The sequence below is a fragment of the Camelus ferus genome, chromosome 1, assembly GCF_009834535.1.
Source record: "Camelus ferus isolate YT-003-E chromosome 1, BCGSAC_Cfer_1.0, whole genome shotgun sequence".
In the NCBI taxonomy this organism is placed as follows: Eukaryota; Metazoa; Chordata; class Mammalia; order Artiodactyla; family Camelidae; genus Camelus; species Camelus ferus.
In genome coordinates, this window is record NC_045696.1 from 50184647 (window position 1) to 50212480 (window position 27834).

Consider the following 27834-nt stretch of genomic DNA (forward strand, 5'->3'; position numbering starts at 1 on the left):
ATTAGTCAATTTGGGAGAAACTGTGATGATTAGCCAAGTCAACGGGGAAAATAGTGAAAAAAAACAGGCAAACAGGCAGAAACATGGAAAATTCACATTCTTTTAACTATAGAAGTGAAAGTGGCTAAGCGCACAGTGGGAATCGGACCCGTAAAATCAAAGGCTGTTTCAGAGCTGAACTGCACAGCTCCACCTACATCTGTCTTCCCAGTAGCATTCTCTCCTTATTTACATGACTTCACGAGAAGAAGATGTAAATGAGTAAATAGTAATTCAAAGCAAAACAAGCTTTATCTTGGAGTAAGGTCAAACAAAGAATTTGGGAGGAGTTTATCCCGAAATGAAATATGTATTTGCTTACCCATCCAGCAGCTTCCTGGAGGCCCATCAGTGCCAGTCATTTCAGTTGCTCAAAAATAAAGGGATCCCAGAATGAGAGGTCCCAAGGATGGTCCCAGGAGGCCAGGGAAGCAGGGACAATTCGAGGGCTCAGCACAGCAACTAGTCACCATTCACCAACCAGTTCAGACGTACAGCATTTCATATTTCAACATCCAGTAGGGCCAGGCCAATGGTAACTAACTGAAGTTTGGTCGTTTTAATCCTTTTAATACTGATTGGAGTCAGTGTTAATAAATTCAAATAACTACATATCTAAGTCTTCCCACATAATGGTTTGAAAAGAAACTCAGAAACACCAGATCTGTGGGAGGCATTTTCTTCTGACCTTTGAGCAAGGTTTTGGCTGCAGCTCAGCAGCCTTGTGGGATTGCTCTCTCTGCCCTCCCTTATCATCAGCACTTCTCCAAGTGATTTAGGAAAAACTACTCTCCAGTGGCATATATTTAAATAGCTGAATAATGTTCCATCTTATAGGACTATTTATTTAGCCCTTTCCCTACAATAGGGTATTTAGGTTTTTCCAACTTTTCACATAAAAATAAACATTTTTGCTCTGCTGCATTTTGGATGATCTCCCACAAGTGAAATTATTGGGATGAGTATGTGAACATTTTTAGCCTTCCTGATACTTAGGTCTACATAACTTCCAAGAACCACCAACGTACATTTCTAGTGCCAAGTTATGAGAGCATCCAGATTTGGTTTAACTGCATCTTTACCATTAGTAATATCTTGTTATGATCATGAAAATTTTAAAAGTAAAACTTTCCACTTATTTTGGATTTTTATGTTTAATGAGGATGAACAAATTTGGGGGTGTTTTATAATTTGTGAATTGCTGTTCTTGAGTAATTAACTGTTGATCAAGATATTGGAGTCAGTGGTTTTCTTAATATTTTAAAATTTTATCGTGCATATATTGAATATATTAAACTCTCGTCACCTTGCCTGTTATATTTTCAGCAAATAGTTTTTGCCTTTTAACATTTGAATAGTAGTTTTTGATTTATAGAAGTTGCTTTTTAAAAAGGCAACTGTATCTAACAGTAACCATATCTAACCATTTATGTTGCTTTTAAATTAGAAAAAAGCTTTCCTGGGTGACCTCTAATCAAGATGTCTAGATGAGTGTGGTAGGCTGAATACCAGCTTCCCAAATGTGTCCATATCCCGAACCCAGGACCCCTGGAACCCCTGCTACCTTATGGCAAAAGCGAATTTGTAGATTTGATTAAATTAAGGGTCTTGGGATAAAGAGATTATCCTGGCTTATCCAGGGTGAACCCAATGTAATTACAATGATGCTTATAAGAGGGACACAGAAGGTGTCAGCATTGAAGAAGGCAATGTGACAACAGAAGCAGAGATTGAAGTGATGCAGCCACAAGCCAAGGAAATTCAGTGACCTCTAGAAGCTGGAATAGCCAAGGGATGGATTCTCCCCCTGGAGTCACCAGAAGGAACCAGCTCTGCTGACATCTTGATTTCAGTTTTGTAAGACACTTTGGAGTTCTGATTCTTTAGAACTGTAACAGAATAGATTTATGCTGTTTTAAGCTACTGAGTTTGTGCTAATTTGTTATAAAGGCAATAGAAAAATAATGTTATTTTGCTTTCCATCCTGCAAATTCCCAGTAAATGCCAAAATGTTAATGTCCAGGAAGTATTCTATATTAATACGAAAGGAAACTGCCTCTCTATAAAACTTCCGTGGAACTTCTTTTAGAAATCGAGAAGCTAGAAGTTCTCGAGCCTAATTCATCTCCTGTGAAGTTTAGTATACTCGACAACTATAGAGGCCGCCAGGCAGCACATTTCTAACCTTTCCTAGGAAGAGTGATGACAGGTCAAAGGGCTACTTTAGGGTTACATCACGAGTTTTATATCAGTTTAGACTGAGTTCTGCTGTATATAGTGGAAAAATCTGAAATAGTGATGGCTTTAATACAGCAGAACATTGTTTCTTTCACTTGCAAAAGAAGTTTAGAGGCAGGCAGGATGTGGCTCCTCATTAAACAGCAACTCTGTATTCTGTCTTTTTTGCTTCACTGTCTTAATTCTGACATCCATCCTCTGGGTCCATGATCCAAGAAGAATGGTCTCAGCTCCAGTTATCATGTCTTGAGTTATAAGCTCGAAGTGTGAGAGGCAGAAGGGTAAAGGGGGCATCCCTTGGGGATGACCAAGACCCTTGAAGGAGATTTTCTGGAAATCTAGTACCAAGCTTTCACTTATAACACATTGAACATGACTTAATCATATGATCACAATTTCTTGCAAGGAAGACTTGAAAATAAAATCCTCTATCCAGACAGGAAAAATACACAACTAAATTTCTAGATTCCTTTACTAAGAAAGAAGGGCCAAAGCTGTCTCTACCACATCGACCACTCTGACCACTTAAATATCCAAGAAAAGCACACACCCTTCTCCAAAAGGGACAATACTAGTATCTTACCTTACCAGCTCGTCCAAAGTCAAGATATTTGGAGGACAAATATTCCTCCCATCAGATTTCTATGTAGCTTCTCATGGTTCCATGAACTATGAACTAAAAGGCAAGTTATAAGCTCCCAACATTTCCATGATAGTGTTTTTTAAAAATTTCATAAGCAATTTTTGATTGTTGAATAAACTTATTTGCAATAATAAAATGTAACATAAAGGAGTTCCACTTTTAGAACAATGGGTCTCCCTAAATGAAGAAAGAATATAGTTTCAATTATTATAATTTGTTATTATTATATAACAATAATCAATTCTAATTGGATAATATTTGGTCCCTTTTGATAAAGAATAACATGTTTCTGCATATCTTTTCTAGACTGTGGTGCATCAATGCTCCAAATTATATAGAAGGCTACTTCAAGCCGAAGGCAAAAATGTTGATACAATTTCTTTGCAGCTTTTAGGGAAAAGATACACACACATTTCTATAAGGAAAAGGGTATAAAGGAAATATGAGTAGCTACTGTCAAGAGTGAGGATGTCCTGCTGCAACAGTGGTTCCTAAGTTTGTGCTTCCAGTTGCCCCAGGCTTTGCCCTCTGAAGCCCCTTCCTAGTGTTTGAAGATTAAGCTCCTCAGGAAGCAGACTCTGAGGCTGAGATGGCAATGCAGGAAATTTATTAGCACGCACTAGGGATCGCTGTGTGCAGGGGCAGAGAAGAGAGCAGGAGTAAGCTGAGGGAGACACCAGGCTGTGATAGTCTCAGCAAAGGCTTCAGTCAACCATGGGGAGATCGAAAACTGGATTGGCCCCTTAGAGTGGTTTCAAGTTTGGCTAAGAAAGCTGGGACTTTACGCACCTGCACTGACAAGTCTTGCATGTAGGTTGTCTCCAGGAAAGGCAGTGTGTCCTTTGGTGAAGTACTTCTCTCCAGCAATTACCCAGACAAGACTGACAGCTGAGGAATCTCAGCTAAGAACGCTTCCAGCAGCTAAAGAATTAAGTCCTTTCATTCTAAAGGGGATCTGGATAGTGCATCATGGCTCCTACTACATTGGTCCTTTTTCCTTTATGACCACAGCTGAGGGGGGCATTGGAAAGGATGACTTTGGGAAATGCACAGCTTCACCCTTCTGCTTCCTGTTTGTGCAAGTCAGAGTCCAGGTAGAGTGTTGGTGTTTAATAGTCACAAGCTAGTCTTGGGGTTCCCTCAAAAATCTAGTTGGATTTCTTTCTATTATTTTTCAATAAGTTTCATACACAAATAACCACAGTAAAGGAGCCTGTATAGTTGTGGATTTTTAAGCCAGAAGATTCACTTATTTACTGGCCACTTTGTCCATCCTCTAGCTCTCAGTCAATGAGAGCTATCCTGAGACTATTTGAAAGAGGATTATGCGGGAAGGTAATTCTTCTTTTCTTTTTTTATCTTTTTTTGTGTGGGGGGGTGTAATTAGGTTTATTGATTGATTGATTGATTTTTAACAGAGGTACTGGGGATGGAACCCAGCATCTCCTACATGCTAGGCACATCCTCTACCACTGAGCTATACCCTCCCCCCTAATTCTTAATCTGATCTTTATCAGTGAGCTAGTTGCCATTATCAGGCAAAGAACTCTTAAGAGACTTGCCTGAAAAAACTTGAGATCAGAAATTTATCTCCTTCTAAGGCTGCAGTTTTACCGTAGCCTTTACTACTGAGGTAAGAAAAGTTGATTTTTTTAAAATAGACTTCATTCTTTAGAGCAGTTTTAGGGTTCACAGCAACACTGAGTGGAAAGTACAGAGTTCCCCTATACTTCCTTCCCCAACAAAAGCACAGCCTTTCCCACCATCAATATCCTGCACCAGAGTAGAACGTTTGTTACACTAGATGAACAAACATGGACAGATCATTATCACCCAAAGTCCATAGTTGATACTACAGTTCACTCCAGGTGTTGTACCTTCTATGGGTTTTGACAAAAGTATCCATTGACATTTATCCACCATTATAGTATCATACAGAGTAGCTTCACTGCCCTAAAAATCACTGCTCTGCCTATGCACCTCCCTCTTCCTCCCCTCTAACCCTGGTAAACACTGTGGCCATAGTTTTGCTTTTTCCAGAATGTCATATAGTTAGAATCATGCAGGATGCAGACTTTTCAGATTGACTTATTTCACTTAGTATAATATGTATTTAAGCTTCATCTATGTTTTTCCATAGCTTGATAGCTCATTTATTTTTAATGCTAAATAATATTCCATTGTCTGGATGTATCCCAGTTTATTCATTCAACTGAAGGTCATCTTGGCTACTTCCAAGTTTTGGCAATTACGAATAAGGCTGCTATGATCATCTGTGTGCAGGTTTTTGTATGGACCTAATTTTTCAATTCATTTGAGTAAACACCACAGTTGAATTTTTTAACTCTGCAAGATTCCAAATTACTAAAGACGCAGTCTCCTTAGATTGCAGGCAACGGGTCCATGGCCTCTCCTAGCCAAGTGCTATTTCCTTCTACCTTTGGTTTGAGTTAATCTGTATCTTGCAGGACTTTGCTGAAAGCAGCAAGAATCAGCACACACACACTAACGTTTTGAATGTTTCCTATCTTTTTGGTTAATGTTACAAGCTTAGCCAGCATGGGTTCTGCCATCCAAGGATGATTTGACATCATATAACCAGGTTTACAAGTTTTCTAGTCTACAACATCTGAATCCTTAGTATCTTTCTCTCCACTTCCTTCATGAAGCCAAAGCCACAGTTAAGGCTGTGAAGCTCCTTGTACACAGTCCCAGTAAGAATGACTGTGTTTCAAATAATAAAATCATCTATAGCTAGTTTAATCAGAAAAGGATTCATTTCAAATTTTTTGAAGTGCCAGGAAACCAACTTAGATGTTATATGAAGAGAAGAAATACAGTAAAGAGAAATATCCAGTTATCCAGTAGGGCTGAAAAAAAAAACCCACACTTCTGCCACTGCACTCAATGCCTGTGAAGCCAGAGACTAGTCCATCACTGCTACTGTTCTAGAAGCAGAACAAAACAAAGCCTCAATGACAGTGCTTGTCAGAAAAGTCACTTGGCTGCTGTCCCATGATGTTCACTGCCATGTTCCAAGTCTCACACACAGAATCCTGACTACAAGGGAGTCTGGGGAATGCGATCTTCATTTGCCTTCCTCCAGAGTACCGGAAGGCAGGAGAAAAAAAGAGTTGAGGTTACACAGAGGAATGGTTACTGCCGACGGGTGATTTTGTCCCTCCAGGACAATGCCTGGAGACATTTTGGGTTGTCACAACTGAGGTGGGGGTGAGAATAACATTTAGAGGACAGAGGCCAAGGATGTTGCTAAACATCCTACAAAGCACAGGACAGCCCTCAAAGGATTATCCAGCCCAAAATGTCAATGGTGCCAAAGTTATGAAACCCTAATGCAGAGTGAGCCAATCTACAGTATCTGCCTTAAACTTCCACCTCAGATTCACCGTCCCTAGTAGCCCTGGGAATCACTTCTGGAGACTCACAACACAGAGTCTTATCCTAAGTCCTAAAGAACCACACAAGGAACACATCCAAAGAAGGGGGAAAAACAAGGCAGAGACTATGTTTTGTCACCACCTGAGTTTCAGGCTTCTACCCACTTCCCAAGGCCCCTCATCACTGCACCTTGGAAACAGTAACAGTGTATGATAAATATCAAACTCTCTTCTTCAATCCAAACTTGAAGAATTTAAACAAGACCCTACATCAGTCTATCACCAAAGCCATCTCAAGTTCTGTTTCAGGTTGGGTTTTTCCAGAAGCAAATTTCAATTCAAGGACTTGAGGGCAAGCTATTTATTTGGAGGTGTTTCCAACACAGTATGGGAGTGAAAAAGTTAGGCAGGAATGTGAAGGAAGCTAGTAAGTGGTTTTTTCTTTAGAGAGTTACCACCGGAGAGAAGGAACTTAGCCCCCAGTTCCAGGAACTCTGCGAGCCAGCATGAAGCATAGGCCTCAGAGCCCTCCCACTCAAGGACAGGGCAGCTGGTGCATGTAACCATTTTACTCGTTTCCTATTGCTCCTGTAACCAACTGCCACAAACAGGGCAGCTTACAATAACACAATTTACTCTCTTACAGTTCCAGAGGTCAAAATGTGTCACACTAGGCTAAAACCAAGGTGACGGCAGGGCTGCATCTGGAAGTTCTAGTCTCTGCATCTGGGAGAATCTATTTCTTTGTCTTTTTAGCTTCCAGAGGCCACTTGCATTCCTTGGCTGTCCTCTTACCCATCTTCAGAGCCAACAGCACAGCATCTTCAAATTTCCCTGTGATTGTGACTTCCTTCTTCCATTTTTAAGGACTCTATGACAGGACTGGGCTCACCTAAATAATCCAAAATAAACTTCCATCTTAAGATAATTAATTTAGTTTCATCTGCAGAATAATTTTGGCATATAAGGTAACATATTCATAGGTTTAGGAGATTAGAATGTGGTCTCTGTGAGCGGGCCATTTTTTTTGGATGCCATATACATCGATTCTCATCACTCATGACTTGAAGGCTGCTCTCAGGAGGGGCATTAGCACTTCCAGCCCACTGCTCAGGTAAACCAAGCAGCCTCTGGTGACCAGGGAGAGCCCATAAGCAACGAAGTGCAGGTGCCAGCAATTGGAAGTTGGGCAGATGCACCAAAATGATGAAGATGAAAGAAAGATACAGGTGGGGCTCAGACACTGTCTGCTGCAGTTCCTCATGATTCTAAGTCAATAAATGGAAAGCACAGGCAGCCCTCTTATTAGATTTTGTTTTGATTTAAGAGATGAAGGAAGGGAGGGAGGGAGTGAGAGAGGATAAAAAGCATAGGATATCTATGCAAAAATATTATTTATATGTTAGAAAAGGTTCATATAAAGGTAGAGGAGGGACACAGAGCTCAAAAAGCAAGCCACCGTATTTTTCAACACTTAAAAAAAGAAAGACAATTCTGAAGAATCAAAGGGACTGCCTCCCTTTGAAAGAGATTTATTAAGAGAAACAGAATAAATTTTAGAAAATTTAATGTTTTCAACATAATTCAAGAGTTCATTGTTCATTTTGGGAAGATGGGGGTGGCAGCAGCATAGGTTTTGAGTCTTTCCAAATCCCCACGCCAAAACAAACAGAGCAACTACACAGAAAACCAAAAACTCATAACTAACATTTACCAAAAAAACCCAACACCAACAAACAAAAAAATCCCAGGTAACAAATTACCCCAGAGAACGCAGATGAGGACAAATTACCAACAGGCATGGTATCAGCTCTGTGCAGACAGAAGCAGAAAGATGCAAAAGGGCATTTGACAGATCTGAGAGTAGCAGGACCCCAAAGTAGCCAAGGAACTCACTGGAGCATATGCGGGCCAAGTGGAAATAGCAACTGAACTGGGAGGGGTGTGCCCACTCCGTTAGCTGGTAATCATAGGAGCCCGCAGGAAGAGGGTGGCTGGAGAGGTCTAGTCTCTGTGAACTTTCAAAACTTGGCCACCATGGCTCCCTCCCGGGATAGGGCCCACACTAAGCGGTAACTACTAGGAGTGGCATCAGAGGATATGACAGGGATGATAAAGATGAAGAGAAGAAAAGGGTCATAGGAAGGTGGGGGAGGAAAACAGAGTTCAGAAAGCAAGCCACAACATTTCTGAACTCTATAAAAGGAAAGAAAAAACAAAACCCAAGACCAGAAAATAGAGCTCTCTGCAGTTAGCAAAGCTACCCTGAACCATTTCATTGCTCATTCTAAAAATCTGGAAGAGCTAATTAAGAAACAGGAACATATTAAGGGCAAATCCCAGACCAAGTGATTATAAGAAATTAAAGAACAGAATAACTTCCCTGCAAACAATGAAAGCATGTCAGAAAGACACTCACAAAATAGATTTAAAGAGAGCTAAAAGAAATTTAACACAAGACATGAAAGAATAACATAATTTAGATCAGAAAAACTCAAAATAAGGCGAGACTTCAGAAAAGAATTAGAAATAAACATTTCAGGAACAAACACTAAACAAGAAGGAACACAAGGGTGAATGAGCATGACAGATAACACCTTAGTAACACAGAAGGTAAAAATTAGACTGGTTTCTAAATTCAAAAGAAATGAATAGGTAAAAAGGATTTGAGAGAAAGTAACAATATTGAATGCAGGCAAAAAAAAGATCTAATATACAGTTAACAGAAATCCCTGGTGAAGAAAATCAATGCAAGAGAAAAAATACTAAAAAATATATTAAAAAGTTTTCCTGAAATAAAAAACATTGTGATTCTAAGACTATTAAGTGTGTAATATGAGATAAAGTGAATAGGTAAGTATAGGATCATCTAATTCTACCAATTCCTATGTCTCTGAGAACACAGGAGGAATACAGACATAATATAGAGGTCAAAGAAATGTTCCCAAATTTTAATTGGAGGCATATAGTATTTGATTCTAAAATATGTATATACATAAGCACAGAGCTAGGAGATAGATGGATAGAAGAAAGAATGGAGGGAAGGATGGAGAAAGGGTTGAAAAAGGATGGAAGAGGGAAGAAAGAGAGAGGGAGGGAGGAAGATTTTTCCAGGCTCTACCCACTGAAGAGGCCTAGAGAGAGTGACTGATTCCATACCAATGAGAATCTCCATATCTGAACTGTGGTTTTGAAATAACATTTTCCACGTAGAAACAAAACAAAACCAGCAACCAAAAACCAGGGCCTCTTGGAGAAACAGTTGATTCAAGACCTAGGGCAGGAAATGTATAAAATAAACCTGGAACATCTTGTCCAAAAAAAGAGAAAGGAAGCTATGAAAAATTACTAGGGTTGTATCAAAAGGATTCAGAGTCAGTTTGAAGAGGCTCCTATTGGCCAAAGAGAGGACAAATAAGCCTATCAATGGATAACTGCACTTTATTAAAAATCGATCAAATGTGAGGGAAGAAGTGAGCAGTAAGAGAAGAGACCACAGGGTGCCCATCCTAACAAGGCTAAGAGAGAAAACTTGATGTCAATTCTAGGGTTTTGTCTTCCATGTTAGATGAGCGTAGGAACTATTGAATTATGACTTTGTATGCAAACATGATTCTAGGACAATCTTTTACTCAAGAAAGATCAGAACAGCCATGGGCCTGCTGGAACCTTTACCAGGACTAAAGGAAGATGGCTGCTATTGAATAAAGTCTGAAGGACTGGTGAAAGATAAAAATAAAGTTATGTTTTGATTTTAACCCATGTGTCATGTTTATTCAACAAACCAAGTTACATGCATAAATATGATAAACTCTGTCCTCATGAAGCAGATAATCTAGGAAAGATTTTGCATGCATACAAATAACAATAATACAAAATAGTATGAAATAAATGCTGCAATGGAGGCCCAATCAAAATTCTGTATTTCAGTAGGCAGAAATAACTAGAGAGAAGAGTAGGCTCTGAGCTGGTCTTTAACAGATGAGTGGCATCTAGTGGGTAGAGATGGGAGGGAGAATATGCCAGCCTGAAGAAATGGCTTTAAGAGAAACACAACATAGAAAATGTAGGGGTGATCTGAAAATGCACTAGGAAATCCCACTTGTCTAGAAGCAGAACATTATGTGATGGAGGTGTGAGAGGCAAGGCTGGCAAGATGGATTGGGACCAGAAAATTGGGCAGGGCTTTTATCATTGAAGGTTTGGAATTTATCTTATAGATACTGAAGGTTTCTGAGTGGGAGAAAGTTTTACCAATTAAAATAGCATTTTAGGATGCAAGAAGGCTAGGCTGAAAGGAAGAGAACGTGGAAGCAGAGAGACCAATAGGGAGGCCACGGTGATCATTAAAGAACTGAACTGCCGTGGTGCAGAGGAGGTGAAAAGGGAGAGGTGTCAGACAGATTTTGAAGGAAAAATCAAGATGGACTTTTGATGAGTGATGATGATGAATGATTAGTGAGGGTGTTGAGAAGCTGGAAAGGGGGAAGGAAATCTGAGGGCCTGCGCCTGAGCAATTGGTAGAAGCTGTGACTGGGTTGGGGAGGAGATAATTCTGTGCTTTATAAACTTGAGGCAATGTTGACTCGGAGGAGCAGGACAACTGAAACGAGAGACTGGAATCAGAGAGTGGAGATGAGGCAGGAAATAGAGTTTGTGGGACAGGTCTATAAATGAGAATTCAAGGGAGTGTAGAGGAAGAGAAGGGAATCAGTGATGGGCCCTTGGGAGAGGCTGACATCCGGTGTGGGAAGGAGGAATGGATGCAGAGCAGCCGGAGAGGAGGGCAGAGACCCAGCACTGTCTCCTGCATGTGCCGGAGTCTCCCAGGCTCAGGCTGCCCTGCAGACGTAGACTGAATCAACCTAACCACTCTGCCGGGTACTATTTGAGATGGTTCACTTCAGAGCAGTGCTTCACAACCTAACTGTGGTGAAACACCAGTTTTCTTTTTTTCTATTTGTTGTGATTGACACTTTTGTAAAATCAATAGATGTTAATCACCAGAAGAACGATCAAGTGCTTAGATGGTGTGGCAGTGTCAAATTGCTCTAAAACTTTCTGCATGTTTACTTTCAATTTCTGTATTTTCACTGTGGTCAATATAAAATTAACATCAACACGCTTGAGTCACACTAAGAGGAACTGACACCGAGACAAGATACTATTCCTGGCTCTGTTATTAGCTCTCTGTGTAGGCAAGCCTTTTAATTTCACTGGGTTGCATTCCCTTGTTTGTAAAGTAAGGGAATTAAACTTGCCCTAAAGTCTAGATTGTATGATGCTGGAATATTAGTTGACACTGAAAAAGGCCTGACTAAATTATCATTCTACAAGCTCACTTCCTTGCCCAAATGAGAAGGGTCTGCTTCTCCTGGGAGCCTTTTCTTCTCCTTTCTAATATTTTGAGATGAACTACTGTGTGTTGAGGCTGGAAGACCAGTCACAGAAAAATGCCCCCCTGGGAGCCAGATTTTCTGCAAAACTATTCTGAGCTAATCTTTAATTATCTCTAATTATGGCATATAAAAAACACAGGAAATCTAAAACAAAAACATGAACCCTGAACCACAGACCCCAGCTTAAAACACAATAGGATCCATGACTCACTAGCTCTGAAGTCCAGGCTGCCAGCACCTTGCGTGGATCTAAGTGTGTGCATTTCCACATCCTCCAGCTGACGTGAGATGGTCAGTGCTGTTTATCTCATCCTGCTCATTTTATATGCTCCAAATGCCAAACACCATGCTAGGCCTACAGTAGATAGCCAATAACTCTCTCTCAAATAAATAAATGAATGAGAATGGCTCATTTCCTTCAAAAGCCTTCCATACCTCAGGCCAACACTACTAAGTTTCTCTTCATTCAGTGTCCCCCTAGCATTTATTCTGTGAAGAAATTACATGTTTCCTGTTATTTGCTATAGGAATTGTGATTCACATCTCTAGAAAATGTCTGTTTGGACTGAACTGTGCCCCCACCCCCGCAACCCACCATCTTCCAAATACATATTACAGCCCTAACCCCCAGTGTGACTACGTTTGGAGATAGGCCCTGTAGACAGGTAATAAAGACGAAGTGAAGTCATAAGGATGAGGCCTTAGTCTGAAAGGGCTGGTGTCCTTACAAGAAGAGATTTCTCTCTCTCGCACTGTCTCTGCACACCACAGAGGGAAGGGCTTGTGAGGACACAGTGAGAAGGCAACCACCTGCTAGTCAAGAAGAGAGTCCTAACCAGAAACAAAATTTGCCAGCATCTTGATCATGGACTGTGAGAAACTATATTTCTGTTCTTTAAGCCACGAAGCTGTGATATTTTGTTATGGCAGCCCGAGCACACTAATGTAATGCCCTTCCCTAATTTCACCCACACAAACATCAGAAAAACATGACTGATTCCCCCACACAGAAAGCCTCTAATTTCTCTTTACCACAACCTGAGGGATCAGGGGATTATTCTTTGGGTCTTTATATTTCATATCCCACAATCATCAACACAGGCATAGCCCACTTCTTAGGGACAAAGCTCTTTTTATATACTGTAAGGCAACAACAATATACTAATTCAATGGCTTTTAACCATTTTGCAGTCATAGAGTCCTTTAAAAACTGACGGAAGTTCTATAGCAGCACTGTCCACCTGAACTTTCTGAGATGATGAAAATGTCCCAGAGTCTGCATTGTCTAGTATGGCACCTACTTAGCCAGAAATGGACTATTAAGCTTTTGAAATGCAGCTAGTGCAACTAAGGAACTGAATTTCTAATCTGTTTGATTTTAATTCATTTAAACAGTCACATGTGGCTAGCAGCTACCATACTGTACACTTCAGCTCTTTAGTTTCTAGGTTTCTAAAGATGCACATATATACTTACACTCAAAGTTTTGCAAACCAGTATAGCAATTAACAGCAGTATCTACTCAGGTTAGGTGACCTGTATTAAAAACAAAGACCTATGCAAGAATGAGTTTTTTTTCAGTGTAGAGTTGATGTGTGGTTAGTGATTAGAAGTACAAAGAGCAGATAGAAAGCCCAATCTGTATAGTCTCAAAAACAGGCATCTAATGCTCACTAGGATCTTAATATACATACCCAGCCCAACCACTCTGGCTAATGAAAGGATGCTCATGTATTCCTTCTAAAGCCACCCTCATTCATGGGCCTTTGGGGAAACAGAGGTAGTACAAAAACCATGGCTTTCAGAGTTTAATGGACCTAGGTTCAAATTCCAGTTTCCTCTATTTTAATCAGAATAGATTTAGGCTTTTATATAATAAACAATTTCCAAATCTCAGTGGTTTAAAAAAGTTTCTCACTTTTGAAGTGTCTGCTCAAAGTCCAGGCAACTATAGGGCAACAATCCCCAGGGGTAACTCAACAATGCAGGCTTTTTCTATTTATAGGTCTATCATCTGAGTATGAGGGGAAGAAAGAGACTGAAGACTTGTGCAGGGACTTTGCATGGCTACATCTCATATCCCATTGATAAGAACTATTACTCAGCCTACTGTCGGAGAATAGGTTCTTGCCTCACACAGAAAAGAATTCAAGAGCAAGACATAGTAAAGTGAAAGCAAGTTTATTTAGAAAGATACACACTCCATAGACAGAGTCCAGTCTGTCTCACTCAGAAGGGAAAACAGCCTAGGAGATGCACGTTGGATAGCAGAATGCAGGCCATCCCAGAAAGGTGAGAGGGAGACCGAGACGTGTCGGGTATTTAATTTAAAGTAAAGGCACTGCTACAAAAACAGACATATGGACCAATGGAACAGAATAGAGAGCCCAGAATTTAAATGAACCCACAAACTTTTGGTCAAATAATCTTCGACAAAGGAGGCAAGAATATACAATGGACTAAAGACAGTCTCTTCAGCAAATGGTGTTGGGAAAACTGGACAGCAGCATGTAAATCAATGAAGCTAGAACACTCCCTTATACCATATACAAAAATAAACTCAAAATTGATCAAAGACTTCAACATAAGGCAAGATACAATAAACCTCCTAGAAGAAAACATAGGCAAAACATTATCTAATATACATCTCAAAAATGTTCTCCTAGGGCAGTCTACTCAAGCAATAGAAATAAAAGCAAGAATAAACAAATGGGACCTACTTAAACTTACAAGCTTTTGCACAGCAAAGGAAACCATAAGCAAAACAAAACGACAACCTACAGAATGGGAGAAAATTTTTGTAAAAGATGAAACTGACAAATGCTCTCCAGAGTATACAAGCAGCTCATACGACTTAATAAGAAAGAAACAAACCACTCAATCCAAAAATGGGCAGAAGACCTAAACAAGCAATTTTCCAAGGAAGAAATACAAATGATCAATAGGCACATGAAAAAATGCTCAGTATCACTAATTATTAGAGAAATGCAAATCAAAACTACAATGAGGTATCACCTCACACCAGCCAGAATGGCCATCATTCAAAAGTCCACAAATGACAAATGCTGGAGAGGCTGTGGAGAAAAGGGAACCCTCCAACACTGCTGGTGGGAATGCAGTTTGGTGCAGCCACTATGGAAAACAGTATGGAGAATCCTCAAAAGACTAGGAATAGACTTACCGTATGACCCAGGAATCCCGCTCCTGGGCATATATCCAGAAGGAGCCCTACTTCAAAAAGACAACCTGCACCCCAATGTTCATACCAGCACTATTTACAGTAGCCAAGACATGGAAACAACCTAAATGTCCATCAACAGATGACTAGATAAAGAAGATGTGGTATATTTACACAATGGAATACTATTCAGCCATAAAAATGACAACATAATGCCATTTGCAGCAACATGGATGTCTCTGGAGAGTGTCATTCTAAGTGAAGTAAGCCAGAAAGAGAAAGAAAAATACCATATGAGATCACTCATATGTGAAATCTAAAAAAAAAAAAAAAAAAAAGAACATAAATATAAAACAGAAACAGACTCATAGACATAGAATACAAACTTGTGGTTACCAGTAGGGAGGGGGGTAGGAAGGGAGGACAGACTGGGAATTCGAAATTTGTAGATACTGACAGGCATATGTAGAATAGATAAACTAAGATTATACTGTATAGCACAGGGAAATATATACAAGATCTTGTGGTAGCTCACAGTGAAAAATAATGTGACAATGAATACATGTATGTTCATGTATAACTGAAAAATTGTGCTCTACACTGGAAATTGACACAACATTATTAACTGACTATAACTCAATAAAACAACAACAATAACAACAAAAGTAAAGGTAGATACACCCTCCACAGACAAAGTGCAGTCCTTCTCAGAAGGCAAGAAAGCAAGACCATGAGGTGAGGAGTTAGTTTTTATGGGCTCAGTAATTTCATATGCTAATGAGTAGGAGGATTATTCCAACTACTTTGGGGAAGGGGCAGGGATTTCCAGGAATCAGCACACCCCTGACCACTTTTTGACCTTTTATGGTCAGCCTAGGAACTGTCATGACACCTATGGGTGTGCCACAAGGCTCAAGGTCTACTGGAAGTCTGATCTTCCACCATCTTGGTTCTAACCAGTTTGTGTTGTATCCTCAATTGCTGTGTGATTCCTTCAAATGCTTATGCCCTGCCCCCTTTCCTCTTATCTCAAGCCCACTTAATTGTAAGGGAGATGGGAAGCAGATTTTCATATCCAGGAAGGGAAAACATTAAAATAAATGTTGATGAACACAAAGCATGGTCTCTGCTACACTAACTTCATAAACCTGACAATTTAAGTAACCTTTCTTAGTTATCTCATTCAGAAAGGGGAGATAATTAAATCTACATAATAGGGTTTCTAAAAGAATAAAAATGAATGCACATGTGTAAAGTTCACTGCACAATAATGGGGACTCAGTGATGCTGGATTCTTTTTCTTCACTAGAAAGGGGATTGTGCAGCAAACTTGCCGCAACACAACAGACTCATGGAACAGAAGGTTAAACCATGTCTCAGACTACCATAAATCTGATCTAATTCCCTGCTTTTAATTATTTTTCCTCCAACAACTCCTCACCTTTATGTAATTTTTAAGATGGAGCTTTTGTTGTTTCTACTGGCAGACATGGGTAATTAGTCATAATTATCCCAACCATTACCTCTAATCATTAGTAACTATATAGAGAAAGCTTTAATACAAAATTATAATAAAGTCAGAGTTCTAAAATATCGGTGTTTTTTTCCCTCTTTTCCAAACAACAAAATAGAAAAATGTCATTTGTAATTGTGTAAAAACCAAATGTTGTAATAAATTTGAGCTGTTTGAAACATCTACACTAGATACTACAAAGTACTGCTGAGTTAAATAAAAGAAAACCTAAAAAAATGAAGAGCTATACCATATTCATGGAGTAGAAGACTCAATATTGTTAAGATGTCAATTCCCTCCAAATTTATCTATAGATTCAACGCTCCCAATAAAAATTCCAACAGGATTTTTATTGTAGAAACTGACAAGCTTATTTATAAATTCATATGAAAATTCAAAGGACCTAGAATAACCAAGTTATTGAGGAAAAAGAAGAAAAACATTGGAGGACATACACTACCTGATTTCAAGTCTTCTATATATCTGTATCAATCAAGACCAGGTGTATTGGCATAAAGATTGACAAGTAGATTAAAGAACAGAAGAGAAAATCCACAAACAGATTTATACTTTTAAGATAATCTGATATTCAACAAAGATGTCAAAGCAATCTAATGGAGAAAGTAAAGTCTTTTCAACAAATGGGGATGGAAGCTGAATATGGACCAGTTTCTCATTTACACAGACCAAAGTATAAATACAATAGCTAAAATCATACAGTCTTTAGAAGTAAAATAGAATATAGATTCATGATTTAAAGGTAGAAAGGTTTTTTAAACAGGATACAGAAAGTAACAGAAAAGAAGAAACTGAAAAATTAGACCTCATCAAACCTAAAAAGCCTATTCCTCAAAAGACAAAATTAAGAAAATAAATAGGCAAACCACTAGAAGCAAATATCTGCAAAACATATTCCAAAGGTCCAGTATGCAGAATATACAAAGAACGGCAAACTAAAAAAAGGTTTAAAGACAAATAGCCCAATAAATATGGGCAAAATATCTAGACACTTCGTAAAAGAATACATATTAAATGGCCAGTAAGCATGTAGAGAAAAAAAGTGTTCATCATTATTAGTCATCAACACTAAAGGCACTAGAATGGCTAAAATGAAAGATTGACAACATCAAATATTGGTGGGGTTTGGAGCAACTAGAACTCTCATGCATTCTTGGTGGAATGTAAAATAGTATATACTATGTTAGAAAAAGATCTGACGAGTTTTTGTTTGATTGTTTTTGAATAAAACTACACATAAACCTACCTTATGATCCAACAATTCTACCCCTATGAATTTACCCAAAAAATAAAAACCGGTAATGTCAGTAAAATGGTAGACTAGGAGGATCCAATGCTTGTCCCCCAAACAAAAAACAAAGAATAAACAACTACATACTGATGGAAACAGCTCTGGGAGAACTCCAGTGTACCCTAAAGTCACTGCAGAAATCCCGAGGAGTACAAAAACCAAAGGTGGTGCATAGAAAGGTATAGAAAGCATACATATGTCATCTCGTCCCCCAGTCTGGCACAGCTTATGGCCACGAGGGATAAATGTGATTGCCTCCTACGAGGAAAAAAGAGAACCAAAGGATCTCAGCAGCCTTCATCAGTGCTGAGGGCACCATGGCTTTTGCCACCAAGAACCCCTACAGTCTACACTTATGCTGAAACCAGCCGACAGAATTGCCCGGAGTCACCACTGCTGTCTCCTACCCCCTGCTAGGCTCAGAGCAGCAGCTGCATCCTCACACCAAGGGCCAGAGCTGCCTCTGTGCAATGCTGCTCCCTCTCCAGAGCAGAGCCACCTGTGTACACTGCTGGATCCCCAGCCCCCAGTTCCAGAGTTGACAGCCCTCTCCCACAACCACGTACACACCCTGGGCCCTGTCTCTGTAACTGCCCCACATGAGCCTGCGCCTTAGACTTCTGCTGCACCACTGCTGCAGCAAGTGCACATCCACTCTGGACCCACACCAAGAGGTAGCCTCTTAGCTGTGACTTGCTCAAATGAAATGAAAACATGGTAAACAGCAACATAAACATTTATGTGAAAGCATAAGTATCACAGATAAAGACACATATACAGACACATGCAGATTAACACAGTAAAGGTGATGTGTAAGTTATTTTTAATCCTGATATAAAATTTAATAGATATAAATTTGTTCATGGCTACACAATATAAAAGAACATCAACTGTCTACAAGAACATGAAGTGTTGAGATGGGAACAATAAAAGGACAGTATTTTGTACAAAACTGAAATTGTGTTATCAATTTAAAATAGAAGGTTTTAATTACAAGATATTTTGTGCAAGCCTCAAGCTAACCAACAAAAAAACTTATAACAGATACACAAAAGATGAAGTAGAAAAAAACAAACAAAATCACTATAAAAAATCATGAGATGAGAAAGGAAGAGAGCAAGAGAGGAAGGAAGGGACAAAACAAGTGAAAAACAGAAAACATTTAGCAAAATGTCAATGTTAAGTCATCATTTATCAATAATTTAACTTAAAATATTTAAAGTCACCAATAAAAAGGCACAAAGTGGCCACATGTAAACCAAGATCCATCAACATACTGTCTACAAGAGACTTGCTTTTGAATTAAAGATAAACATAGACTGAAAGTGAAGCAAGAGAAAAAGATATTTCACACAAATCATAACTTAAAAGAGCACAGGGATAGCTATACTCATATCAGATAAAATATACTTTAAGTCTAAAACTGTCTCTAGAGACATTATATAATAATAAAAGGATAAATTCAACTGGAAGATATAACAATTATATACATAACACAACTCAACATCAGAGCATCTCAAGATATAAAGCAAATACTGACAGACCTGAAAGGCAGAAAGTGACAGCAGTAAAATAATAGTGGGGAACTTCAATACCCTGCTTACAATAATGGACAGAACATCCACCCAGAAAATCAATCAAGAAACAATTGACTTGAACACTATAGATCAAATGAAAGTTCATTTACATAACTTTCCACATATCAGCAGAAGAATACACATCCTTCTCAAGTGCACATGGAACACATTCCCCAGGAGAGGTCACGTTAGGTCACAAGACAAGTCAACAAATTTAAGAAGACTTCAACTACTCCAAGTATCTTTTATAACCACATGGAATGAAACTAGATCAATAACAGCAAGAAAACTGGAAAATTCACAAATACATGGAAATTAAACAACACGCTCTACTGGGTCAAAGAGAAAATCAGAAGAAAAAATTTTAAATACCTCCAGACGATCAACATGCCCCAAACTATGGGATACAGGAAAAGCAGTAATAAGAAGGAATTTCATAGTGATAAATAGCTACAGTAAAAAGAAGAAAGAGCCCAAACAAAGAATCTAACTTTATATCTCAAGGAACTAGAAAAAAGAAGAACTAAGCCCAAATTTAGCAAAAGGAAGGAAATAACAAAGATGAGAACAGGAAAAAAAAAAACGATATAGAGACTATAAAGACAATAGCAAAGATCAAAGACACTTTAGCTAGACTAAGACTAAAAGAGAGAAAACATAAAATCAGAAATAAAAGAGACACTACAACTGATAATAAAGGAATGCTAAGGATCACAAGAAACTACTATGAATGATTATGTGCCAACAAATTAGACAAACTAGAAGAAATGAATGAATTACTAGAAATACACAACCTACCAAGATTGAACCAAAAAGAAACAGAAAATCTGAACAGATCAATAATGAAAAAAGAGACTAAATCAATAGTCAAAATTTCCCAACAAAGAAAAATCCAGGACTGTCTGGCTTCACTAGTTAATTTCACCAGACATTTAAAGAATTAATATCAATCCTTCTCAAAGTCTTCCAAAAATTGAAGAGGAAGGAATGCTTCTCAACTCAACAATATCCTAGTATCAAAACTGATGAACACAGATGCAAAAATCCTCAACAAAGTATTAGCAAACCAGTTTCAACAATACATTAAAAGGATCATATACCATGATCAAGTGGGATTTATCTTTGGGATGCAAAGATGGTTCAACATACGCAAATCAATAAATATGTTAACAAAATGAAGGATAAAAAATCATGATCATCCTAATATATGCCTCATCCCAATATATTTCATCAAAGCATTTGGTGAAATTCAACATCCTTTCATGATAAAAACTCTCAACAAATTAGGTACAGATGGAACATAGTAAAGGCCATATATTATAAGCACACAGCTAAGATCATACTCAATGGCAAAAAGGCTGAAAGTTTTTCCTCTAAGATCAGGAAAAAGAAAGGATACTCATTCTCATCACTCAAACAATTCAACAGCAAACACCAAAACCAAAAACATAACCCAATTAAACAATAGGCAAAGACTCAAATGGACATTTTTCCAAAGACATCCAAATGGCTAACAGGTACATGAATAGATGGTCAACATTACTAATAATCAAGGAAATGCAAATCAGAGCCACAATGAGATATTACCTCACCTGCAGGATGGCTGTTATCAAAAAGACCAGAGATAGCAATTGATGGTGAGGATATGGAGAAAAGGAAACCCTTGTACACTGTTAGGGTATGTAAACTGGTACAGCCACTACAGAAAATGGTATGGAGGTTCCTCAAGAAATTAAATAGAACTACCGTAAGATTCAAAAATCCCATTTTTGGGTATGTATTCAAAGGAAATAAAATCATTCTCTCAAGGAGATATCTGTACTCCCATGTTTGCTGCAGCATTACTCACAATAGCCAAGATTTTGAAACAACCTAAGTGTACTCTGCAGGATGAATGAGTAAAGGAAATGTGGTGTATATTATATAGTAGAATATTATTCAGCCTTTTTTAAAAAAAGAAATGCTCTCATTTTTGACAACATGGATTAATCAGGAGGGCATTTCACCAAGCAAAATAAGCCAGATAGATAGAACAAATACCTCATTAGCATTTACATGTGGAATCTTAAAAAGAAGTCAAACTCATAGAAATAAAAAGTAGCATGGTGGTTGCCATGGGCTGGGAGAAAGGGGAGAGGCTGTTGAAAGGGCATATAAACTTTCAGTTATAAAATGAGTAGGGTATGAGGACCTAAGTATAGCATGGTGACTATAGTTGATCACAGTGTATTGTACATTTGAAATTTAGGTAAGAAAATAAATCTTAAGCATTCTTATCAAAAAAAAATGTAAATATGTGATGTGATGAATGTTATTTCAATCGTGAGAATTCTTTACAAATTATTCATGTATCAAATAATCACACTGTATACTTTAAATACATTATAATTTGATCAGTTATACCTCAATAAAACAAAAAATTAATCCAATCCCCTCATTTTAGAAAGGTAGATATGAAGGTCAGGTAAGATGTTAGGAGACTGAAACTGCCACTAACAGCAAGCAAACACTGGGTAAACTAGATGCCTCATTGTCCTTCAAGAAATGAAGAGGGTACAATCTCAAAATTAAAGAACGTTCACCAATGTCACCACCTCCTTCCCCCATTAAAATAAAAAATATCAAGAGAAAGCAGAAGTAATTTTTGATAACTCGTCATCTCTAGAATGCTTAAATTCTTACTCTTGTGCTAGTCCACTGCCCTCTGCTGGCGTGATCACTATGAACTCAAAACTAGAAGTTCTAGAGTGGTAGCAATTGTAATCATATAATCATCAATCTCCTACATTAAAATTATGTGAGTTGCTAGTTTAATACACAGAATCCCAGGCACCAGGATGTGTCACGGAAGCAGAGATAACAGGATGTGTTGCTGAGAGATGGGATATGTATCAGTGGGGCAGGTTTTGTCTCAGCAACTGGGTGGGTGGTAGTGACGCCAACTGAGATGAGTAGGACTGGAAGAAGTAAATGGGTTTTTATTCTAGGCAGTTCAGTTCTGATAGTTGCTGTTTGGCAGTGAATAAAAAAAAAAAAAAGAGTTTCGGTTTAGACATGTTATATTTGAGATGTCAGGATAACATAATAAAAATGGAAAATGGAGGCACAAAGGAAATAACTGAGACTTTTAAAAAATGTTATCTAATCTATATAACTTTTTGCGCGCGCGGGGTAGGGGGTAATTAGTTTTATCTATTTAATGGCAGTACTGGAGACTAAACCCAGGACCTCGTGCTATACCCTGAGCTATGCCCTCCCCCACCTTTTTACTTTTTTGTTTTGTTTTGTTTTGAATGGAGGTATGGGGGATTGAACCTGGGACCTCATGCATGTTAATAATGCACACTACCACTGAGCTATTTCCCTCCCTGGAAATAACTGAAATTTTAAAAATTTAGAACAATGTTTAAGATCTATCCATGTTGTCTTATGTGTATTTATTATGTATCGAATTGCCATACAGTACCTGATATCCGGACCAATGATAAACACCCAGACCAACGATAAAACACCCAGACTGCTTCCAACTCCTGTCATCACAAACAAAACAGCAATGAGCATCCTCCTATATATTCCCTGTAATAGAGTAATAAATATATATATTGGTCTCTGTCCTCGGTTCCTGACACAGGGCTCCTAAAACCCTTGTAAGTTCTTACGTGATAAGAGTACTAAGAACATCTTTTTCTCTGTCAAGGTGACTCTGGGTGGGCTCTTAGATCAGGGCTTTTAATGAGAAAGACCAAGCCATGATTAGAAGCTTAGAATTTTCAGCCCTACCTCCCCATTATCCAGATAGGGGACAGGCGCTAGAAACAATAATCAATCATGCCCAAGTGAGGAAGCCCCCACAAAATCCCAATAACATGATGTTTGCAGAGCTTTCAGGTTGGCAAACACATCACTCTGGGAAGCTGATGCACCTCAAATTCACAGCAAAAGTAGCTCCTGCACCCAGGAAACTTCCCCAGACCTCACCCTTCATCTAGCTGTTCATCTGTATTCTTCATCATTTCCTTTAATAAACTGGTAAATGTTAAGTGTTTCTCTGAGTTCTGTGAGCCACTCTAGCAAACTAATTGAATCTGAGGTGACATACTTAATTTACCAGGTATCAACAGACTCCTCTCTAAAATGCTGTGCCAGTCTACATTCCACCAGCAGTGCATGATGGTTCCTCTACCTTCACCTTTTTGAATGCTTACCGTTATCTAACCACGTTTCCCAAATGAACAGGTATAAAGCAGCACCATTGTTTTAATTAACACCTCTCTGGTAAGTTTGAGTTTCTTAACACACTTGTTAGCTTTTTACATTTCTTCTACAAATTGCCTGTTCATATTTCATCTTTTTTTTTTTTTAAATTGGGATTCCTGGCTATGGTATTGAGCCTACAAGATAATCCATTAATGATCCTTCCTTCATTCACACCTTTTTGTGAATGTGTCCTTCCTACACTATACAGGGCTCACCTGTGTAATTAGTAAGGATACTGAAAAATTACAGCACGTGAATTGAGACTAGGTCATAATAGGTACTGTGGCTTCTGCCTTATTCTCTTAGATGACTTATTCTAGGAGAGGCTGCCGTCACGTCCTGGGGAAACTCAAGAAGTTTTATGAAGAGATCCACAAGGGGAAAAAGAGCCACCAGCCGGCACCAACTTGCCAGACATTCGGCAGGTGAATGAGACATCTTAAACTGGACCTTCCAGCTCCAGGTAAGCCTTCAGATACGCAGCTGTCGCCAACACGCTGACTGCAACATCATGAAACCCCTGACACAGAAATACATGGCTAAGCCACTCCCAAATTTCTGACCCATAGAGGCTGTGAGAGTTAAGTGCTTACTGTTTTAACCCACTACATTTGTGGGTAATTTGTTATATAAGCAATATACTAACACCCTGGAGTTTTTTTGTTTTGATTTCTAGGACTTTCCTATATAGTCCAAAAAGATAAGAGTCCCCTGTCAGTTTTAGATTTTTATTAACATCCTCTCCCAAACTACTATTTTTCTATTAAATATGCCTATAGTTTTTTTCTGAAAATAAATTCATAATTTTGGTATAATAAAATTCATCTTTTTTTTCCTGCCACATAGCCCATGTTGGGGGACTGCTATTTAAGAAGCCCTTCTGTATCACAAGATATTTTCCTACATTTTCTTCTAGAAAGTTTTTAATTTTACCCTTCTCAAGTGTTTCTGGTTTACTTCTATACTCTAATTAGGGCAGATTTACCTCAATGCAGGCATATATAATTTTTCACTCTTAAGATCTACCATATTCCTTTAAATTTTTGTTTGGAAGAAGGAAGAGTATAAATTATAAATACAAAGCATTCTGTAGCTTAATAAGTAACATTAAGCTTTATCCATTAATCGACTGACTAGAGTTCATGCACTTAAAACAGGAGTCCTTCTACAAGCCTACTATCCTTATTGACCTAATATTTTTAGAAGAATCTACACCTATCTTGCTTGGTTGTCTCTCCTTTTCCCCGAAACAGAAGTCCAAACCCTACACAATTAACTATACATTCTTCAAACAAGTGAGTTTTGCAGAGTGGTTTGGCAGCTCTCAGATTTACTTGAATTATTTTAAAAATACACTATTTTTTTCAGTTGTTAAGAGTGTAAACACCAACATTTTACAAGCGAATGCTTAGTACACTATCATCACAGTGTACTTCCAGGTTAAATCATTTATGTGAAGAGGTCAGAATAAGCATTCTTCCACCATTTGACTTAACTGAAGAATATATCTTGAAACTGAATTGGTGTTTTCAAAAACAAACTTCTTCAGGATGTGGAGAGCTGGAAAAAGTGGTATTTTCACCCTTGCAACAAAAAAGAGCAACACTAGCTTCAAATTTAAGACTTTATGTGAACTCATATGAGACCTAAGGTTGCAAGGGAAACAAATGGTCCAAAATTTTCTCCTTGGAAGAGGAGAGAAGACACAAGCCCACCGCAGCTAGTGCAGCTGGAACAGCTGGCAAACAGGTGAAGACAGACTGCAGAATGGAAGAACAGTGTGAAATCGGTGGGGCTGAAGACACTGGCTGGCATCCTCTCACATGCTGCTGCCCCATGAACTCTACCTGGCACTCACAGAAAGAGCCCTAAGAAGTGACCGCTGTGGTGCAGACCTGGGGCGGGGGAACAGCAGCCAGACAGGAGGCAGGACGCCATCAGGATCTTTCCTCTCTATTTCTACTACAGGACAAAATTCCTTCAAAAATACACAAATTGTCCAACCCTAGAAAAAACAGTCCTATATATAATACAGAAATTGAATCTATTTAAAACTTTCCCCAAAACCTCAAGGCCCAGATAGTGTCACTGGCAAATTCTAATTCTACATAATATTGTCAAGAAAACATAAGAGAAGCAAACACATCCCAACTCATACTGAGGCTATCACTATTGTAAAATCAAAATCAGACAAAGACAACAGAAGAAAATCACTGCCAATATTCCTCATAGACACAGATATAAAACTCATCAATAAAATTTTAGCAAAGCGATTCTAGCAATACATGAAAATAATATGTGTCTCACCTGTGGAATGCAAGGCTGTCTCAATAACCAATGTAATTCATATTAACAGAATTTTTAAAAACCATGATTGTTTAAACAGATATAACAAATTTGACAAAATCCAACATTTATGATAGACTCTTAGCAAACTAGGAATATAACGGAGCTTTCTCGACCTGATAAAGAACATGTACAAAAAGCTACAGCTAACAGCCTACTTAATGGTGAGAAACTGATCCAAAGATCAGGAACAGGCAAGGAGGTCCGCTCTCATCACTCCTACTCAACACTGTACTTGAAGTCCTATCCAGTTTAATGATACAAGAAAACTGTAAGACACATAGATTGGAAAGAAAGAAAAATTGTCTATATTTGCAGATGATATGATTATCTATAGAGAAAATCTAAAAGGATCTACAATAAACTACCAGATTAAAAATGAATTTAGCAACATTGTGGAATCATAAGATCAGTATATGAAGACCTAAATATAAGACCAGAAACCAGAAACCATAACTCCTAGAAAAAAAAAAAAATAGGCAGAACACTCTTTGATATAAATTGTAGTAATATTTTTTGGATCTGTCTCCTCAAGTAAAGGAAACAAAAAGAAACAAACGGAACCTAATTAAACTTGAAAGCTTTTGCACAGCAAAGGAAACTATCTACAAAGTGAAAAAAAAAAAAAAACTACTGAATAGGAGAAAATATTCACAAATGATAAGACCAATAAGGGGTTAATATCCAAAATATATTAACAGCTCATATAACTCAATACCAAAAAACAGACCTGATTAAAAAATGGGCATAAGACCTGCATAGACACATTTACAGACATACAGATGGCCAACAGGCACATGAAAAGATGCTCAACATTGCTAGTCATCAGAGAAATGCAAATCAAATGCACAATGAATATCAACCCACACCTCTCCGAACGACCTTCATCAAAAAGAACACAAATAACAAATGTTAGCAAGGATGTGGAGAAAAGGGAACCCTTGTACACTGTTGGTGAGAATGTACATTGGTGCAGCCACTGTGGAAAACAGTATAGAGGTTCCTCAAAAAACATAAAAACAGAACTACCATATGATCAAGGAATTCCACTCCTGGGTATATATCTGAAGAAAATAAAAACACTAATTCAAAAAGACACACACACCTCAATGTTCACAGCAGCATTATTTACAATAGCCAAGATATGGAAGCAACCCAAGTGTCCATCAACAGATGAATGGATAAAGAAGATGTAGTATATGTGTACAATGGAATAATACTCAGCCATTAAAAAGAATGTAATTTTGCCATAGATGGACCTGAAGGATATTATGCTTAGTGAAGTAAGTCAGATAGAGAAAGACAAATACTCTATGTTATCACTTACACATGGAATCTAAAAAATAAAACAATATAACAAAATAGAAACAGATTCAGAGATACAGAAAATAATCTGTGGTTACCAGTGAGGTGAGAGAAGTGGGGAGGGACAAGACAGAGGTATAGGATTAAGAGGTACAAACTACTATATGCAAAATAAATAAGCTACAAGGTATATTGTACAGCACAGAGAATATAGACTATATTTTAAATAACTATAAATGGAATATAATCTTTAGAAACTGTGATTCACTATGCTAAACACCTGAAACTAATACAATATCGTAAATCAACTATATTTCAATTTTTAAAAAAGAGGCAAGATTGTGGAAAACAGTATGGAGATTCCTCAAAATACTAAAAACAGACTTACCGTATGACCCAGCAATCCCACTCCTGGGCATAATATCCAGAAGGATATATTGAAAAAACACCAGCACCCGAATGATCATAGCAGCACTATTTACAATAGCCAAGACATGGAAACAACCTAAATGTCCATCAACAGGTGACTGGATAAAGAAGTTGTAGTATATTAATACAATGGAATACTATTCAGCCACAAAAATAACAACATAATGCCATTTGCAGCAACATGGCTATCCCTGGAGAAAGTC

The 27834-nt window shown here is 38.2% G+C and overlaps 1 protein-coding gene across 18 annotated transcripts in view; it reads right to left on the reverse strand.

Annotated features, from left to right (window-relative positions):
- BTLA (B and T lymphocyte associated) overlaps positions 1-25999 on the reverse strand; it is a 70424-nt gene extending 44425 nt beyond the window's left edge. For 14 of the 18 annotated variants that reach the window (XR_004319678.1, XR_004319666.1, XR_004319684.1 and 11 more), the window contains exon 1: positions 362-1886. Coding sequence is in view for 4 of the 18 variants with exons in the window: in XM_032479150.1 (XP_032335041.1) it covers positions 362-401 (40 nt within the window). In the remaining 14 variants the exon portion in view is untranslated. Of the gene's footprint in view, positions 1-361; positions 1887-3709; positions 4968-10904; positions 10916-19666; positions 21323-22760 lie in introns of those variants that run through there. The other 4 variants (XM_032479141.1, XR_004319640.1, XR_004319642.1 and 1 more) reach the window with 4 other exon arrangements.
- Between the last annotated feature and the right edge of the window lie 1835 nt (positions 26000-27834).